At 45.7% G+C, this 18,515-nt stretch overlaps 2 protein-coding genes across 2 annotated transcripts in view; both read left to right on the top strand.

Annotated features, from left to right (window-relative positions):
- The window catches only part of EP400 (E1A binding protein p400), a 50,030-nt gene extending 47,432 nt beyond the window's left edge, over positions 1-2,598 (top strand). Inside the window, exon 55 of the mRNA XM_082491577.1 lies at positions 1,379-2,598. Within this exon, the coding sequence (XP_082347703.1) occupies positions 1,379-1,651 (273 nt within the window). The 3' untranslated portion in view covers positions 1,652-2,598. The remainder of the gene's footprint in view (positions 1-1,378) is intronic.
- Positions 2,599-4,146: 1,548 nt separating this feature from the next.
- Positions 4,147-14,700, top strand: NOC4L (nucleolar complex associated 4 homolog). Its single transcript, XM_082491627.1, has 15 exons — positions 4,147-4,252; positions 4,395-4,515; positions 4,632-4,738; positions 5,000-5,107; positions 5,657-5,806; positions 6,430-6,529; positions 6,832-6,866; positions 6,970-7,020; positions 7,562-7,673; positions 8,290-8,350; positions 8,903-9,013; positions 10,322-10,485; positions 11,248-11,330; positions 12,261-12,374; positions 12,682-14,700. Exons 1-15 carry the CDS (start codon positions 4,157-4,159, stop codon positions 12,796-12,798), a joined length of 1,530 nt encoding a protein of 509 aa, XP_082347753.1. The 5' UTR covers positions 4,147-4,156; the 3' UTR covers positions 12,799-14,700.
- Positions 14,701-18,515: the final 3,815 nt, after the last annotated feature.

Below are 18,515 nucleotides of genomic sequence, written 5' to 3'. Positions count from 1 at the left end.
TATTTTTGAAAGATATAGCAGGTGCCCTTCTATAAAAATGAATCGTTTGAATACTGAGTGAGCTGCTATATATTCTCTAGTCTAAAACTTTGGTAGATACAGCAATATTTGCTGTAGAGAAGATGAAACACAGATCTTGAGCTGAAAGAATTTTTAATTTTTTTTTTTGTGATATATAGTCAAGATAGCAAATAATTGAACTAAAGAGTATCATCCGAGTCTGTTCTACAAAAACTGGGACAGATTGAAGGCTACAGGTTGTTTTGTTCCAGTTCGTAAGGCTGTGCCGAGTGCATTGTATAAATCAGAATGGTGTGGTGTCTGTTCTAAATGCGGTGTGATAAGAGAGGGGACTAGGGCAAGAGAAGGTGAGATGTTTTAGTTTCCCCTCCCCTAACTACCAGGCAGTTTGTTTAATGCTGTTTAGAACAATGTCATTCAGACGTTAGCAACAGGCATAACTTACGCAGTTGATTGGCAGGAATGATTGAACTTTGGATGGTGGATGAAGTTATTACCTTTGGTGCACAAAAATCTGAGCCAATCGACTCTTAATCTGTCACAGTTTATAGTGCAGTGTTTTAGTACAGAATAAAATCTGGGACTGTTTATCTCAAAACGATGATAAAGTGGTGTAAGCTGACTGATAACCACCTCAGATGTGAATGCTTCAAGGGCAAGGTAGACAGCAGGGAGTAGAAACCTCATCAGTCAACACAAGCTGAGTTGTCCTCTGTAGTCAGTAAGAGCTCCTAGGTAATTTTTCAAGGGACATTAGAAGCTAGGTTTTCAAAAGTCGTTGATGTTGGCATAACTCTGGGACTGTTGAAGTCCATGGTGAAAAGACAAACAGCTCCCCTCCCGCACAAGTCACTGACATCAGTGGCAGTAGGATTAGGCCATGCTAAGTACTTTTAAAACTGTGGTCTTGACGTGTAGGTGGCATTCTTCTTACCTGCGTTTTTAGTGCTTCCTGGTGGATTCCTCTTGGATCGGTCAAGAGTTAACTTTCCCCTGGAGAAGCCCTTGCAGCTTCATTTGGCTTCTGCCTCTAGCAAAGGCAGCGGAAGCTGCTCAGTTTTCATTACTTTGTCCTCTGAACAAGGGATGTTGATTTTTATTTTTTTTTTTTCTTCCTTGCTCTGGGTAAAGCTATGAAAATTAGATTTCTGGATGGAGTTCAAACTATTCTACCCGAAATTGGGAATAGAGGCTGGCAGCTGTAGTCTGAAAGGGTAATGTCAGGGACTGATGCTTGTCAGTCAAGAGGGCAAATGCTTATCTAAGTAAGATCTCTTCTGTAGAGCGGAAATCAAATGAATGCTCAGTTTAATGCCAGACTATTCTTTCATAATTGCCTTGTTGTCCTGATGCCTAGGTACAAGCTCAGCCCCAAACTGTGACACTTTCTCAGACGACAGCAGGTCAACAGCAGGTTCAGGTGATTCCTGCAACAACTGCTACTGCTCAGGTTGTCCAGCAGAAACTGATACAACAGCAAGTCGTGACAACAGCATCCCCCCAGATTCAGGCTCCAGGTGTACAGAATCCAGCCCAGACACCAGCAACACCTGAAGCCCAGAATCAGCAAGCAAAAGTACAAATGAGGACGCCTACTGTCAGATTAAAGGCACCGACTAAACCAAGTTGAACTAATGATTAAAATGCAATAATGGGGAAACACAGCATTTCTTGTTTGCTAAGCCAAGTGAGAAGCTACTCTAAACACCCAAATGAAGACAAGCCACCTCTATTTTTATTTTTTTTTTTTTTAAGCAGAAGGTGTTTTGCTGGTGAACATTTAAACATGGAAACTCTCATATAACTTCAGTGTATTAGCAACTGTTTAGCACCCAAAAAATATGTACAAGATGCATTCTGCCAGTGTTCTCTGTGCTCATTCAAACCAGATAAAGCGAACATTACTTATGTTTAAATTCTGCCCAGCTTCATGAAAGTAAAATGGTAATATGCCATAAATGTCAGTAAAATTCATCTATGTTAGCGTACCACAAACTGCCCGTGGGAATATGCAGTTCTTTGCTATAGTTTGGATGTGTGCTCAATATCCACGGTGAAGCCATTCGGAGCACCAAGTGTGGCGAACATAGCAAAGTATTTTCCATCTGTATAAAGGCTGCGTGGTGTTCTCGCTTGAGGTAAATACCTCTGGAAGATCTAACATATTTGAAGTGCTCCCTGCAAAGTTTAGCCAATAAATGTGAAAACCTGTAAGTATATGTAATTAAAAAGGAAAAAAAGTTTCATTCTCCATTTTTGTAAGTCTTTTAAAATGTTTGTTAGTAGTTTTGTGTACAATTTGCCGAGTCACCCAACCTGTGCGCTCATTCTCATATTTCACTTTAAGATAATGGATATTTTAGGCATGAACTGAGTAAATACTGTGTTGATAGTAGATGTGTATTAAAATGTAGCCCATTTTTTTTTTTTTAAAAGAATTGTTCGGTGGATACAGCTAAACAAATGATCCATAGCTGTTTCTCATGGGACTTCTGTCAAGGAAACTCTCCAACTGATAAAATTTAATCTCCGTTTCATTCTGCTCTTGCAACATGTTTAAATGTTCAGTACTTTCTACTCAGCTTTCAGCTCGGGGGGTGGGGGGCTGGGGGAAGGGGAGAATAGTGAAATTAAATCTAAAACTTAATTCTTCAACTGTGTAAAGAATAAGATCTAACTTTTGTACTATTCTTTTACTAAAGCTAATGATGAATGTATCTTCAGGTGGGTATTTTGGATGTGAATAGAGCGTGGTCTCTTCCTCCAAATCAGTTTGCCTTATTGTTATGAAAAGAAAAAAAACAAAACAAAAACCCAAGTAAAAAGCTGCATAGAACCGTAAGGGTTTTCTTTACTTTTCTTGCATAAAATGAAAAACCAACTCTGTTTGCAAACAGCACTGAGTGAGGAATCCAGAAACTCTTGGTGGCTTGAATGGATTTATTTTACTTTGGCCATAAAACTGCATGATGTGTAAAAGTCAGACAAAATTATAACATTCCTTTACTGAGATGGTTTTAAAATTATTTTTCCATTCTGTGAACTTTTTACTCTTTTAGGAGGGGAGCCTATTTAAAGGCAAGGGAAGCGTATCTTTCGTTCTTACCTCTGTATGTACACACCTATAGGTACCTAGCAATCCAAATGGCTTAAACAAGAAAGAATACCCAGTCAGCTCCTTTGTTTTGAGTAGGATCGCTACAGCCCGTTCTCTTTAAGATCACGAATGTAAACACTGGGTCAGGCAGCGTTCCTGGTTTTTATTTTTATTTTTTTTAATTTTATACCTCTCTTCCCCTGCATCCTCTTTTTCTTGGACCCTCGGGTCTGCGAATTCAGGGGCACTGTTGGGTTTTTTTTAAGCTGTTCGTGCACACAGTTGTGTTCCCCTGACCCTGCTGAACCGCTGGTTTGTGCCAAACTTTGTTCCTCACTGGGAAGCTGCCAGCCTTGGCAGCGGAGTAGTTCAAAATGCAAAGCAAATGCAGTGGTGACGGATAACTGGCGCTGTGTACAGTTTAGTGTTGCTCATCTGAAAAATATTGCTTAGTTAGCCCCAGTTTTACTTTTAAATGTTTAGCTCTTACTATGTGCATGAAAGTCGGGGGGGGGGGGGTAGGGGGGGAACTGTCCCAGCAGCGGGGAGGCTGTTGGCTGCATCATTGTGTGGTCTGATTTGGTGTCGAAAGAGGCAATTGTTTCTTGTTTAGGTCAGTTAATGAAGATAAACACCTTTTTTTTTTTTTTTTCTCTCCTTTTTTTTTTTCCTTCTTCTTTTTTCCTTTTGATGTGTCTCTTCTCCCAGGAGTGCGTTAGGAAGTCAACCTGTAAATAACTTATGAACGTAAGCGTTTGTTACTTGATCCAGTAGGATTGTAAGGAATTAGTGATGTATCCTACCTGAAGGTGTAATAAAGTGTACATTTTTATAACGCCGCCTGGCCCTGCCTTCTGTACCGCGCGGGGGGGGGGAGGACGGGACTCGGGCGGGTTTTTTCCCTCAAAATTGGGGTTTTTCAGGTTGGAGGAGCGGGCTGAGGGCTCCCGGCCCCGCCTGCGGGCGGAGCGGCCGCTGCTGCTGCTCCTCCTCCTCTTCCTCCTCCTCTTCCCCCCGCTCCGCCCTTCCGCCGGCAGCATGGCGCGGGCCGCCGCGCTCGCCTCCTGCTTGGAAGCCGTGCTGGGCAGCCGGGGCAACGCCAACCGCGTCTTCGAGATCCTGGAGCTGCTGGCGGTGCGGGGCGGGCCCGGGCCCGGGCCCGGGGCGGGAGGGCAGGCAGGGCGGGCTGTGGTGCGGCGGCGCTGGGGGCCGAGGGCCGCGGCTGGCAGCCGGGCCGGCCCCGCCGCCCTCTCCTCAGGGACGCGCTCTTCCCCAGGGCCAGGAGGAGGAGGATGTCCTCTGCGCCGCCAGGACCTGCAGCCGGCTCTTCGGGGCGCTGCTGCAGCGCGGGGAGCTGTTCGTGGGCCGGCTGCCCGCCGAGGAGGCTTCTCTGGCCGGTGAGGCGGGAGGCGCGGGCGGGGTGCCGCTGCGGCCCTGTCCCGGCAGAGGCAGGGCCCTGGGCCCGGGCCGGCCCGCCTGGGCTTTCACAGCTTCTCCGTGTTTCATCCTTCAGAGAACTACAGCGCTGAGGATAAATACAAGATATGGATGCGGCACCGCTACAACGACTGCGTGGGTTGCTTGGCGGAGCTGATGGGCCACGACGCCTTCCAGGTGAAGGTAGGTCCTGAGCCTGCTGCTGAGGCAGGGCTGCGGCGGGGGGAATTAGAAGCAAGTCCTACTCTGGCGTGTCGGTGCTGTGAGGCATCGCTGGCGCTCCGGCTCGCCTCTGCTCACCAGCCCGCCGGCAAAAGGCACGCGGCTTTCTCCATGAAGAGCAACTTAGTTCATTCATCCTTTAGAAGTCGCCTCCTTTGGATCTGACCGCTGGTGTCCTTGTTGAGGTGGGGTTCTTTCTGTCTTTCTTTTTTTTTTTTAAAGGAATTGTCACTCTGCACGCTCATGAAGTTTGTTGAGTTGGAGGCACAGTATCCGTTGATCAAAGTAGAGTGGAAAGGGGCTTTAACTTTTCCTCGTGAACTTCTTAAGGTAAGCTGCGGAACTGAAAAGTTCCTCCTGTCATTACCCAATGGCACATGAGACCTTATGTGCGCACCTTCTCCAGGACTAAAATTTCAAGCCAGGAGGTTTTCAGTGAGGAGGGAGGGTAGTGTCCTAGAGAGAGCACTGAGACCTCGAGCTTCTGTCCCTGGTGAGGCGGCACCTACAGGCGTGAGAGCAGCTGCCTTGTACAGGTTCGAGCTGGATTCACGAATGTTTATGAGGTGTCAGTTCTGGGGTGTTTTTTTGGAAACCCTGGCCTCACTTGCAAGGATTGGGAGATGAGAGGGAAGGTGCTGCCCCTGGTTCAGCCACTGTCTCATTTCCGGTTGTCTTTGATAGAAGGGGCCCATCTCAGAGGCCAGGAGGGCCACCTTCTGACTAAGGGCTTATGAATATTGCCCTGGGGCAAGCAGTGCACAGCCATGCTAGCTGCCTTTCAGAAAGATGAAGGGTGCCCTCAGCCATCGCAGCTCGCCGTCGCTCCAGTACTGTGTGAGACTGACTTCTTGCTTTCCTTTACAACCCTTTTGTTAGGTAGTTGTTGATGGCTTACTTCCCATAAATGAGGACGCTTCGCTCCTGATCTCCCGCTTTCAAGAATATATGGAGTACGATGACATTCGGTACTTTGTCATAAAGGCGGTCACTGAGAGCATTGGACAAGTCATGCAGAAGACAAAAGAGGTAACAAATTGTTACTGTTGAGGTGGGTCTGGATAAACTGCTCTGAAATGTCTGTCTCGTGCGTGAAGCAGGGAGGGACTAATGCACAAAAAGCCATTGGAAGCGAGAGAAATGAGTGTGCCCACTTGAAGGCATTGATTTTTTTAAATTTTTTTTTCTTGCTCACAATGTATGACAGTTATGCTAAGACTGTCTTCAGTCTGAAATTAGCAATAGTTCAAGACATGTACTGTTGTTCTTGCAAATCCTTCTGGTCTGGGCTCTAGCTTCTGTTTTACCCAAATCTCTGCAGCTTGGGTGGCACACACAGAACTTATAATTCCATTCTCTCTCTGGTGCAGAAGAAGAGTCTGTTTTCTTTAATTGGATCCACCAGTTTTGTTAAACCAGAATTAGTTCAGAGATAGGTTTTGAGTTAGATGAACAAGTAATACTCCAGGACAAGGCAGCAATAGACAATATACCAGTATATAGTTCAGCCATCAGCATTTTTCCTTTCCTTTTTCTTTCCTAAATATATTCAATTCTTGGGAAATAGGGCAATAGGGCAATATTGAAGTCCAGGGTCTTGTTATCTGTTGTGGAACTTGCTTCATGTTCGATTATATGCTTTTTTTTCTCAGAGGCCGCTGCCATTTTACCAACAGAATGTATTTTCCCTCATTTCACCCATTAACATGCCGAACAAGGAGTGTGACATGGTCAAATTTATGGTGAAGCAAGGTTAGTAAACTCCACATGATGAACTATGTATGGAAAGGAAAATCAGGTTTAAGGCTTTTATTGTGTAAAGACTTTATTATAATTTGCTAATGAAAAATGTCTGCTTCTGTGATCACAGTGATTCTAAGCAGTATTACAAAATCCACATTCCTTAGTCTACAGTGGGGTCTGTCATGGCCTTGTATCAAGACAAGGACTTCAGCCCAAATTCTTAGGGTATCAAAGGACTAAGTAAAAAGGGGTCGTCTTAATTTCTTAAACATCCATTTCAAGTTCAACATCCATTTTCCCTTTCTTCTTAGATAACTGGGAGGAATTGAAAGTGTCGAAGCTGCAGGTAACTGTTCATTTGGTGCTTCAGTGTTGAAATTTTTTCTACTTAAAATAGAGCTTTATCTACACCAGTGTGTTTTACTCACTGTTTGCAATTCTGTTTTAAGGCACACAAGCAAGCGTTTGAAAAAATGTGGCTCAGTTTTTTGAAGCATAAGGTGAGTGTTACTGCCGCCACTGGTCTGTATCACTCTTCCACTGCTAATCCTTAGAGGCTGCGTCTGTCCTTGCATGGAGCTCCTGGTAGGGCCCCACTGTGCTTTCAGTGTCAGATGAGAACAGCCTGGTCACCCTTTCTATTGGATCGTTCTCCTGCCAAGAAGCATGACCTCATATACGTTCTGTTTTTTCTCCTTACTCTCAACCTTTGTTTTTTTTCTCCCATGTTAAAGTCTGCCCGTAAGGAGTGATCTGCAGCGAACAACTTCTGCTCACAAGTTGAAGGTTCCCAAGCCTTTTTGCTGGTGACTTTCCCCTCTGAGCTGTGATGACACTTTTAGTTGTGAGCACCTGCTTCTTTGAATGAACTTGTCAGGTGTCACCTGTAAACTCTCCCATTTGGGAACTGTTGCTGCAAGCTGTTCTGTAGTGTCCTGGCACGTTCCCTTTTGTGTGTTGTCTTTTTCAGCCATCGGTTACTGTTGCTCTCTGAGTTCTCCCTGCAATGATTGTTTCACTGTACTGTTTCATCCTTTGCAGCTGCCCACTGGCCTGTACAAAAAAGTTCTTGTGATTCTGCATGACTCCATCCTGCCTTACATGAACGAACCCACCCTCATGATAGACTTCTTGACAGTGGCCTACGGCATAGGTGAGTGAAAACAGGTTTTGAATCCTTTGTGATATGTACCTGCAGCATGGTATGTATGGACTTGGAAGATCTGCTGGATGCAGCACCAGGGCCTGGATGATAAAATAGATGTACTTTTGGCTGGGATGGAGCTAAGGAACTAGAGTGAACTCCACTGTCCCTGCACGTGGGATGCTTTCACCTGTGTTAGTGTTGTTGCTCCTTGTTTGTAAGGAAAATCATATTTAAGGCTTTGGGAAGAGTAGAATAATGGAGTGATTTCCTTTAAATATAGAATTCAGCCAGCACTGTTGATACCTGGGCTGCATCTGGACACAGGATGCAGAGATTCCTACAGAAATGTCCTTTCTGATGAGACCTTTGTTTCCTCAGTGTGGCTTTCTTGGAGGATTAGAGCAACACGTTTTTGTGTCTCAGTCCTTCAGAGTCTGTTCTAAACTACAGCTTAATCTTTGTAAGAAACTTGTGAGCCTCTGGAAATTTGGCTCTAATTTCAGGCACTCTTAGTTTTGTGTTCCTTCTAGGAAGGTTTTATAATAGAAACAAGTTGAATCTGATCTTTTTTTTTATTATTTAAAAAATTTTATTGTGTTCATACCTGCCTGCTTTCTTACAGGTGGAGCCATCAGTCTTCTAGCCTTAAACGGATTATTTATTCTGATTCATCAGCATAATTTGTAAGTAAAAAGAGCATATTGTTTAAAGAAACATGGGGTTTTGCATTTGTGTCTTTACGTAAAAGGAACTGAAATGGATTCTTCGCACCTTCAGGCTTTAAAATTCCCCCATGAGAAAGCCAAACTCTGCACAAGAGGCTCAGCTGTTTGGATGCTGAGCTCTTTTGATAGTCTGACCTTTTTGTCAGCTGAGCCTAAATGTCCTCTTTTCCAGGCTGTGGTTGCTCAGCGCTTGAAAATTGATTTCTATTGATCTGATTACACAGTGAAGCCATAGTCTTTGGTGTGCCTTTCACCAGATCCTGTTCAATTGCAGTCAGTGGACATAGCTTCACATCCCCAAAATGGCTGGGTACTGCAAGAGCCATAAATTCACCTTACAGCTTGTTTTCAAGTGGTGGCTGTGGAGAGAAACCTAAGAAAGCTAAACAGAGCACAGCACTGATCTGGGGTAGTCTGTAAAGAAAGCACAGGAATGTTTAGACACAGTGTAGTCCCGTTGTACATCACTAATCAGCAAGGGATGTTGTCTTTTTTTTTTTTTTTTAACAGGGAATATCCTGACTTTTACAAAAAGCTGTACAGTCTTTTGGACCCTTCTATATATCATGTGAAGTACCGAGCCCGCTTTTTCCATTTGGCTGATCTGTTTTTATCATCATCGTAAGTAGCATCTTTATTATGTACGTTCACATATTTTCCTTCTGCTTTTCTGTTTACCAGAGGCTGTTCTTGAACAGTCCCTCACATGTCTGGATATAATGTATTCACTGTGCCTACTGGATTAGATGCTTTTTTATTGAGAAAGCTAAATCCAAGAGTGTTACTGTAGTACTGTGTAATTTTTCATGTGCTGTTTTTGAAGATTTGCCACACAGCCGTCTAGTTTCAGAAGGTAAAAATGCAGTTCGTTATCTGAGTTTGATCTGCAAGTGATTATGGATATATTTTGATCTGTATTCCACTGTGGCTGAAAGCGATGATTTTTCTGTCTGTCTTTATGAATATGGAAAAGTAACATTTGCAGGCTTTTTATAGATCATAAAGCTGTTGATAAATTGATGACCTTTTGCAGACATGTAACATTGAAATGTAAAGTGTTTGACAGTCTGTCTTGATGCTGTCAACTCATTGTACACAGGGAAGAAACTAGATAAGGAGCTGGCCATATAGTTGCCATCATATGTTATAAAATAAACCAAGAGTAGCGCTTTGCAGTTCAGCACTAGGCACTTACTATCACACGCCTTGTATTCATAGTGTGCTTTGGAGACAGTAACAAGACCTGACAGATGGTGTCCTGTGGGGTGGCTTTGCTGAGCCTTGTGGGTGTAGCGAGCCCTAGGGCTGAAGGCTGAGTGGCTGCAAATTGTCGTCTTTCATCCCAGCTCCTCTGACCTGAAGAAAGTGCCTAGATGAGCTGATTGCTGTTAGAAATTTGCATTTTTACCATAAAAAAAATAAAAGAACTGTCCTGCACATTTACATTACAGCAGCTTTATGTTCCCATTAGCAGCTGCACTGCTTACTTTAGTCCTGGGAGTATTACCGAAATACAACACCATGACCCGTGTATTAATTAAACCCACAAAACATTAGAAGAATATAATTGAGGTTGCCTGGCCAAGCACTCAGAAGTTCATAGAAGGACTGAATAAAGACTGGCATGCGAATGACCACATACAAGAGCTCTCCTTGGCTATGGCAAGCGCCTGGAGCGGTGCCATGCATCTGGATTGTATCACAGGGTGATTTGAGATGGAAATGCCCCCAAATGTGTTCCAGAGAGCGCACAAGACCCTCTGTTACTGCTTGAGACCAGGATTCTTATAGCTTCTGTTTGTTCCATAGCCCAAAAAATCTGAAGAGCCCCACTGATCTTTAATCTGACATGCTTTTTGGATTGGTGAAGCTGCTGGCTCACTTGCTAGGACTTTTACATGCTGGTTTCTTCTGTCTCCTTTCCAACAGTCACTTGCCGGCATACCTGGTGGCAGCATTTATAAAGCGCCTTTCCCGGCTGGCCCTCACTGCTCCTCCCGAGGCTCTACTCATGGTCATTCCCTTCATCTGTAATCTCTTTCGGAGGCACCCTGCTTGCAAAGTGCTCGTACACAGACCTAATGGGCCAGAAGGTGAGAGGGAAAGTGGGCAGGGGAGTTCTGCATTATGCCTTTAGACAACATAAAGAGCAGGATTCCTCTGGAGGAGGAGGGGAGATCCCAGCCCCAGTTCTGAGTTCTAGAAGGATCCCTCTGTCCCTTGAGTTTGTGGAAAGCCAGCAGGCTGCTCCTGCAAGTTCTCTGGCTGTGAAGACTCATCTGCATTGCTCTGCTCTGACCTTGGGCCGCACAGTTGGCTCCCCAGCCTCTGATTCCCCGGTAAAGGTTGCGTTGAGTCTGGCACACTGCCCCAGGCTCCTTCCAAGTGCCAAAGTACTGGGGGAGATGTACCAGACACTGAGCTTGTCTTGTTCACCACAAGACTGTAAAGAAAAGAGAAAAGAAACCAAATGCAGAAACCAGAGACCTCCTCAATCTCCGTCTGTGGTGTTTTTGTGTAGGTGGCCCCACTGAGGCCTCAGCAGTCTCCTGAGTTTTTACTTCATCTCTCTGTGATTTAACTGACCAGTGCTGAACGTCATTAGTTGACTGTTCAGATTTGCCTGAGATACCTTATGCATCAGACTATTCCAGTTCTCTGTGCCCTACTTCCTGTGCACTGTAAAAGTAGTGTGACTCCATCATGCTACAGTGATGCTTGGGTCATGCTGGGATGTGTCAGCTTGTTTCTGGACCCTAAATGTCTTGGGAAGGAGCAACTCTGGGTCTCTGCATTCCCTTTGGGATTATGTACATCAGGCAGAAGGCACTAGCTCTGTATTTCTATTTTCTTAGATATGTCAGAAGATCCATATATTATGGGGGAGGAGTCGCCATCTGAAAGCAGGGCTTTGGAGAGCTCTCTCTGGGAGATTCGGGTATGTCAGCTAAAAAGGAACATCTGTGTCTGGTATGGGCTTCTTCCACGCTTGCTGCTTCCTTGACACATGTTGGCCATGGGCAGTGCCACTTACAAGAACCTGCTGACATACGTCTTGCAAATGAGATGAGTTTCTAGCTGATCTTTTATTCTGCATCCTTTTCTATCCTAGCACAAGAGGCAAAGGATTGCACACACTGGAGAAATTGTACATGCTAATTAGTAGGTGACTTGTGAGCACACTTCTGACTGTGCAGCTGAAAAGTGTGCAGTTAACAGCTGAAACAGACTAAATAGCTGCAAATGTGTGAGGCTTTTTATTTGCTTTGGAGGGGAGAGAGGAACTTGCTGAGCACTGATGGTAATTAATTGGGTACAGCCAGGTCATCCTGTAGAAATGGGTTTAAAAATCTGGAGAAGATTGTAACGTTCACCTTTCACCTGAATCATTTGTAGGATGGTGTATGAAGGCTGAAATTGGTTAAATTACTCCTGATGGTTCTAAAACCTTAATGGCAGAATTATCGCTTTCCATTTAAATGCTACAAGGGATTTGTGTGAGGATCTGAAGCAGCAACAGGAATGTCATGCAGGAGCGGGAAGCCCGGGGGGCAGGAGCTCAGATGTGACTTCGGGGCGGTGGGAGCTGGCAGAATTGGGTTATGCACTGCAGGCATGGCCTGCGGAGGCGTCCATCTGTCTTGAGCTGGAGGTGAACCAGGCGGAAGGGGCCTTTGTTTGCAAGATGGCTGGAATCGGGATTTCTTGAAGCCATGTAGCAGCACAGTACAGCAAACTTGCCTCCTCTGCCAGAATTTGATGTTCACTGAAGATCTGACCAGTAAAGGGCAGATCCCTGTGTGGGAAGCCGGATGGGTATGTCAGCCTGTACTTACGAGACCATCTCCTATTTGTTTTGCTTTTACAGTCTCTACAAAACCATTATCACCCAGATGTGGCCAAGGCAGCTGCTGTCCTGAACCAGTCACTGTCTGAAATAGAGGATGACATATCGGGGCTCCTGGAGCTCTCAGCTTATGAGGTAGCGTTGCTGTGCCTCTGTGAACCATCGGAACCAGTGGACAGGAGACTGGTTTTGGGGCACTGTAGCTGTGTCAGCTTTGCTGCTGGGGAGGGAGCGAGGCTGACTTTTGGTTTCCCAGAGCCAGGGAAAATGGGAAAATGTCTCTTAAATAATGGAGCGTGAGGTGGTGGTCATGACAGGGATGGCTTTTTATATAAAAGGTTTATTGCTGGATCTTGTAAGAGGTTAGAGTGAGCAGTGGTATCAGCCAGGGTGAAGAGCTTGTGCTGAGTTTTGCCAATATCTTCTATTTTTTTCTTCATAGCTTTTTGATAAAGAAGTAAAGAAAAAGGCTGCTGATGTGCCCCTGGAGTTTGAGCAAATACGAGGTTTGTTTGGAAAGAAAAATGATATTTTTGCAGAGCACTTCAGTTTAGATTGACACGATGTCTTAGAAACACATCCGTGCAACTGACTGATCTTAGGGACACACGCAGAGCTCACGTGTTGTGCTGGGCAATTCTGCCTTTGAAGTGTTTTCATGTGATGAGAGGTGGACTGCTTGAGAAAGGTGCAGCCTTCTTCAGTGACCTTTGCCACTAGCCATGGATGGACTTTCCGTTGTTTCTCCTGCTTGCATACTGCTGCCTGATATCTGGGAGGGATTTTCCCTCGGAGCAGCATTTTCTGAACCTGTTCATTGCTGGGATTCCAGCCTTTTTCTCCGAAGCTGCTGGTACTGGCTGTGATCGGTGACTGCATCGACGAACCATCTTGCTGCCGTTCGATGGGTCTGAGGGGAAGTGTGGTCTCTGACTACTGCTCTTATTTTTCAGATGTGTTACTTTTATACTAGAGCTGACAACCTGTTTGTCGCAAGTGACTTCAATACATAGCTGTAAACACCTGATGATATTCTAATTAAATTTTTTTATATACACTGTTAAACTCAAGTCTTCAGAGGGATGTTTAGCTTCTATGTACTCATCTGAACGCTCCCACATTCGAGGCACCGAAAACTCAGGTTCGTCAAAAACAACTCATAGATGATGCTTGATAATTCCATCTATGAAGTGTTGCAGATGTTCCTTCGTGTATGTCCATCTCATGCTGTAAGGTTGCTTAATTCAAAATGCTTATGAGCTTTGGAAAGGAGCGTAATCCTGGTGGCTGCTGTAGCTGGGGAGGCCAACTGATGTGCAGTGGGAGGTATGTCTAATCCTTGGGTTTTGCTTCCGAATGATAAGCAGCTTAATGTAGTTTTGCTTGCAGCCTGCAGATGTTGTAGGAGCTCTGGCCAGTGTGTATCGAGGTGCTAATGAAGTTTTAACCAGTCTACTGATACCAGGTGGTTTTGTTAATTTGGATTTTTCATATATTTTTCCAGCAGTCATACAGGAATTCCTTCTGATAGTTGGGTTTGTTTTGTTTTGTTTTTTTTTTCTCCCAAAGTTTTAAGTCCTTGTTAAGAACACAGATAAACTCAGGACTTTATATTTGTAATCATTTTCAATGACTTAATGTTATCATGTTAGACTTTAACTCTGCTTGCATATTTTGAAATCATATTTTGTGGAGGAGAATTCAGTCAAAGTGGAGGCCAAGAAATTTCATTTCTGGCAGACAAGTCTGTTTAAATCAAGGAAAATTGCAGCTCTCTTGGAGACACTGTGTTATGTTTTCTTCATCCAGTTGTCTTCTTGCTTTCCAAACAGTGGACTTGTCCTCAGAGTGTAGAGCTCTTCCTCTTTTCTCTGATACATTTGAATTCAGTTGGGGTGTTTTTCAGCATTTGTTTTGTTGGGTTTTTTGTTTGTTTGGGGTTTTTTTGTTTGTCTTAAAGAAGTCTTAATCTTTGTTGTTTTCTTGTGAAAAAGCAATCCTGTCTCCTCCCTGGCCAGCCTGCTTTTCTTTTTTCTTTGACTTCTGGTATCTGTGGTAGGAAGGCAGAGTGGCTGACATAACTTACAATTTGAGACTTCAGTTCAGGTTCAGCCAAGCCTTGTATTTCAGCTCTAAGGTCTATCTCCCTATATCGTATGTACAATGTATGTATATGTTTATTAAACATTTTGAAGTGCTCTGATGCTAATGAGGACCACAGAACTACCTTTGAAAGAAGTACTTAAAGTTTAATATTTTTCAGATGAAATAAATGAATATATTGAATATTGAAATGAAAGAATGAATATGTATTGCATAACTTTGTATCTATTTGTTTTGCTCAGGTTGGCCCAGTTATATCTGTCTGAAATTGCTGATGGGCAATATCACTCCTATCTTTCATAATATTGACAATTGGAAGTGTCAAGATTCTTTTTTTAATGCAAAAATATTAAACCATTTGGGCATGGGGCAAGTCCGGGTCTCATGGCATTGAAAATGGGGGAGTTTGGTTGGGTTCCTGGATCTGTACAGAGAGTAAACGGAATCCCTCTGTCAGCGTGGCATCCTAAGGGCCACCTAAGCCTTGTGCATCTGTCTGCGTCCCAGGGTCTCCCGTAGGATATCCTGCACGTGGGGCAGAGGGAGTTGCTGGTGAGTGGTGGAAAGCAGCTGCTCCTGCCTTGTGATACGGCCTGCTGCTACCTGGTGGGCAGAGCCTTCCGTCACTGAGGCCATATGGCCACCAACTAAAATATTATCAATACACTTGGAAGCGGGATGCTGCTGGAAGTAGGGGGGGGTTGTGTTTTCCCTGGAAGAAAACTACAAAGGCACCAACATCTTCATTGTGCCACCAGCAGTGGATCCTAAGTATTGTGCTGCAATTAATGGTGACTTTATTGGAGTGCGATGCAGTTTATTTTTTCAAGTGCGTTTCTGGTGCCGTGTCTGACCGTTGTGGCTCCCGCTGACGCTGCGACAGAGGCTTAGGCTGCCGCAGTCTGGTTTTGGATCTCGTTGTATTTCAGTGCTGAGCTGGAAGTGCTGTTAGCAGTATGTGCAGCTGACCTGGTGTGACTTAATTATTTTGTGGTGATGCCTGGCGGTCCCAGGCACAGCCGCACTGTGCTTGGTGCAGACAAGACAGCCCGCAGACAGCTCAGGGGAGCTTACAGCTCAGCCTGGGCACACTTCAGCCAAGCCTCGAAGGTCTTCCAGAGACTTCATCCCCATCTCTGATGTGGTGCTTGCCTAAGCAGCCTTCTTAAACCGCTCTTAGGTGGAGATAGCTTTAAGTCCCTGCCTGTCCTTGGGAAAACATTCCACCTGGTCTTTCATCAAGCTTTTATCTTTAAACTTTCACTCCCCTCCCCTCAATAGGAGGCATCAGGAAGAAAGATCAGCAGTTATAAATATTAAAAGTTCCATCTGCACTGAGTGAACAACCCTTATCAGGCTGCACAGCCGCTGCTGCTCCTGCTCTACAGGTCTCCACAGACTGCAGATTATAGATGCTTTAATCATAGTGTGTATTAACTGGAAGGCCAGATTGAAGTACCAGGCAGAGAGCGCGTAAGTCACTCCTGTTATTATTTGATTTTTATCAGGTGTGGGGAGGGGGGGAGAGGGTTGTTCTGGGGTTTGTTGTTGTTGGGTTATTTCAGTGAGCATAAAAGATAGTTTTATGAAAACATTGACACAGTCCTCCAGCCTCCCCGCTTCCTCACTGACTCCGTCCCCCACCAGAGGATAGCGATAAGGTCTCTGCGTGGCAGTGCACTGCCCTTGGTTTATTTTCCTGAGCTCTCATTCATTTAAAGGCCATTCAAAGTCATCCCAGCCTGAAGGTGAAAGACCGAGCCACTCATCAAGAGCACAATGAGATTTATCTCGTGGGTCAAAGGTCTGGGTGACCATGGTGGTTTTGTTAATCACCTTAGATTTTTACTTTTAAGATATCCATTGGGGGATAGAGGGAAGTGTGCATTTACGCCTGTAAATAGATGGAAAAGTGCAAATGGCAGCCAGAGGCCTGGGGCAGGCATGCCCCGAGTAGAGGGATCTCTGCTCTCGAGCAGAGTTGATGCCTGTCCTGTTCCAGCACCGTGTAGCTACGCTTGGTGGTGGGCTGGCAGTGGTCCTCCAAGAAACTAGGCTTGTCCCTGTAAAATACCTCTCATTTCACACCGCACATTCAGGTATCTCCAGGTGGGTATTAGGAGCTGCCTGACCGGCATCCTTGGCCCGTCCTCTCAACCACCTGGGAGTCCACCTCTGCCCCTCCGGGTTGCGTGTGAGCTCCTCAGCATGCAGGGGCTGGACACTGGGCGGGGGGATACATCCTGTCTTGGCTCCAAAAGGACCAGATCCACAGGCTCCCAAGGGCTTAAAAAAAAACAAACAGTAAAATCTGCTTAGCCCCACCGACCAGCTGCTATCAGAGTTAAGGTGGTTTTCCAGCCCTGGGACCATGGAAGCTGCAGCACAGCTCTAGTCACTGTTTTCCACTACCTAGTTTGGAAAAACAGATAAGCTCTTGGGTAATTTAGAGCCCTGCTCAGGCAAAGAGGGGTACAGGATCGCAGTTCAACTGACACCAGTGTTCTCCAGCACTGTCATAATCAATATTCATTAACTGAAGTCTGTTGGACTTGGAGATTTACTGCTATTAATAAGCCAGGAGTCTACCTTAGTGTGGTTTATGAAGGACATTTCAGGTCTGCTAATAAAAAGAGTTCCTTTTCTGCAGTTTCTTAGCCCTGTCCCTGGGCCGTGCTTTTGTCACTAAAAAGAGAGAACTGGAGCATGTGAGTAGAGCCAAAAGAGAGAAGAACGGAGGGAAACTTCTCTTCAGAGCTGGTGGAAGGCACCTGTGGGTTGGTGTATGGCCAGCTTCAGAGGTAACCTTCTTGCTTCCCTGTAATTTTCTAAGCCGCCACCCTGCCTGCACACCAGAGGAGCAAAACATGAGCTGCTTGGGGACATCACCTGCTTGGCAGCAAGGCTGAGTGCTCTGGCCGCTTTGCTTGGGTACCTGGAGCACCATCAGGCGTAAGCACCCCTCTGGAACCCAGGGAACACACCCTGGGTGGGTGATTCCTGGCTGGAGGATGTCTGCCAGCGATGACCATGTTCCTCTGGGGCTGTAGTGCCAAGCCGTCTCTTCCTGAGAACCAGCCCCACCAAGCAGGATGCTCTGGGTGACGGTGCGCACACAGACGATGTGAATGTCAACTCCATCCTAACAAAGTTAAAGCCTGCAGACTCGGTGGCCTGCCCATGTCCCCATTTTGTTGATAAACGAAGGGAGCGAACCTTATCAAAAACGAGCAGGCTGCAGCCCTGCTAACGTAGCTCCGCTTGCGCTAAAGATAATTGATGCTTTAATAACGCTACGCACTATCCAGATTGTGGCTGGAGTGCGTATGTGAGAAGCATCAATCACAGGGGCCTGTATTTAACTTCCATCAAGTATGGAGGTGGGTGGCGAGGTGTGTTCTTGTGCTGCTCTTGGGGAAAGCGTTCGGCTCCGAGATATGAAGCGAATGAATCATCACATCCCTTTTGCCTGCATCAGTTTCCTGCAGATTGGGAAAGTGAGGATGTACATTTTTGTTATCTAGACTGAGACGGGAGACACCATGTGTTGGGGTATTGGAAACAGAGGTTTGATGACGAAGAACTACCGTTCCCAAGTGGAAGGCCTTCAGTCTTGCCTGCTGGCAAAGGGACAGGTCTCTCTGCCGGCTGTGCTGCTCAGTGCAGAGAAGGTCCTCCTGCAACCCGGGCAACGGCTCCTGGAGTTGAGTGAGCCTTGAGAAAAACTGGAGGTGAAATTTGCTGGAGGTGAAATTTGCTGCTGTGTGACACAGGTAGACTTACAGGGGCCGGCCAGGGCGAGGGACGCAGGCAGCAAGTGAAGCCCTGCCACTGTGACAGCCTTGTGGGCAGGCAGCGGGGATGTCTGCAGTGATCGTCACTGCTGCTGGTTACCCAGCGTGTGCCCTGGGGTGCTGCGGCGGGGCCCGGCAGAGCGGCTCCAGTTGGCTGCGTGCTCGGCTGGGTCCGTAGCCCAGCGTGCAGTGGTCATCTTTACAGAATCACAGAATCTCCTAGATTGGAAAAGACCTGTAAGATCATCTAGTCCAATCATTAACCTGACACTGACAACCCGCCGCTGAACCATGTCCCTGAGCACTATATCTACACGACCCTTAAATACCTCCAGGAAGGGGGACTCCACCACTGCCCTGGGTAACGCGTTCCAATGCC

The sequence above is a fragment of the Vanellus vanellus genome, assembly GCF_965231255.1.
Source record: "Vanellus vanellus genome assembly, chromosome: 16".
Lineage (NCBI taxonomy): Eukaryota > Metazoa > Chordata > Aves > Charadriiformes > Charadriidae > Vanellus > Vanellus vanellus.
Note: the sequence above shows the minus strand (reverse complement) of the source record. Positions and strands in the feature narration are given on the sequence as shown.

What these genes read in the sequence shown, in the direction of transcription:
- NOC4L (XM_082491627.1), top strand. Translation starts at nt 4,157, where the DNA reads ATGGCGCGGGCCGCCGCGCTCGCCTCCTGCTTGGAAGCCGTGCTGGGC. An exon ending in GATCTGTTTTTATCATCATC is followed by an intron (nt 9,014 to 10,321) that starts GTAAGTAGCATC and finishes CCTTTCCAACAG; the next exon opens with TCACTTGCCGGCATACCTGG. An exon ending in CAGACCTAATGGGCCAGAAG is followed by an intron (nt 10,486 to 11,247) that starts GTGAGAGGGAAA and finishes CTATTTTCTTAG; the next exon opens with ATATGTCAGAAGATCCATAT.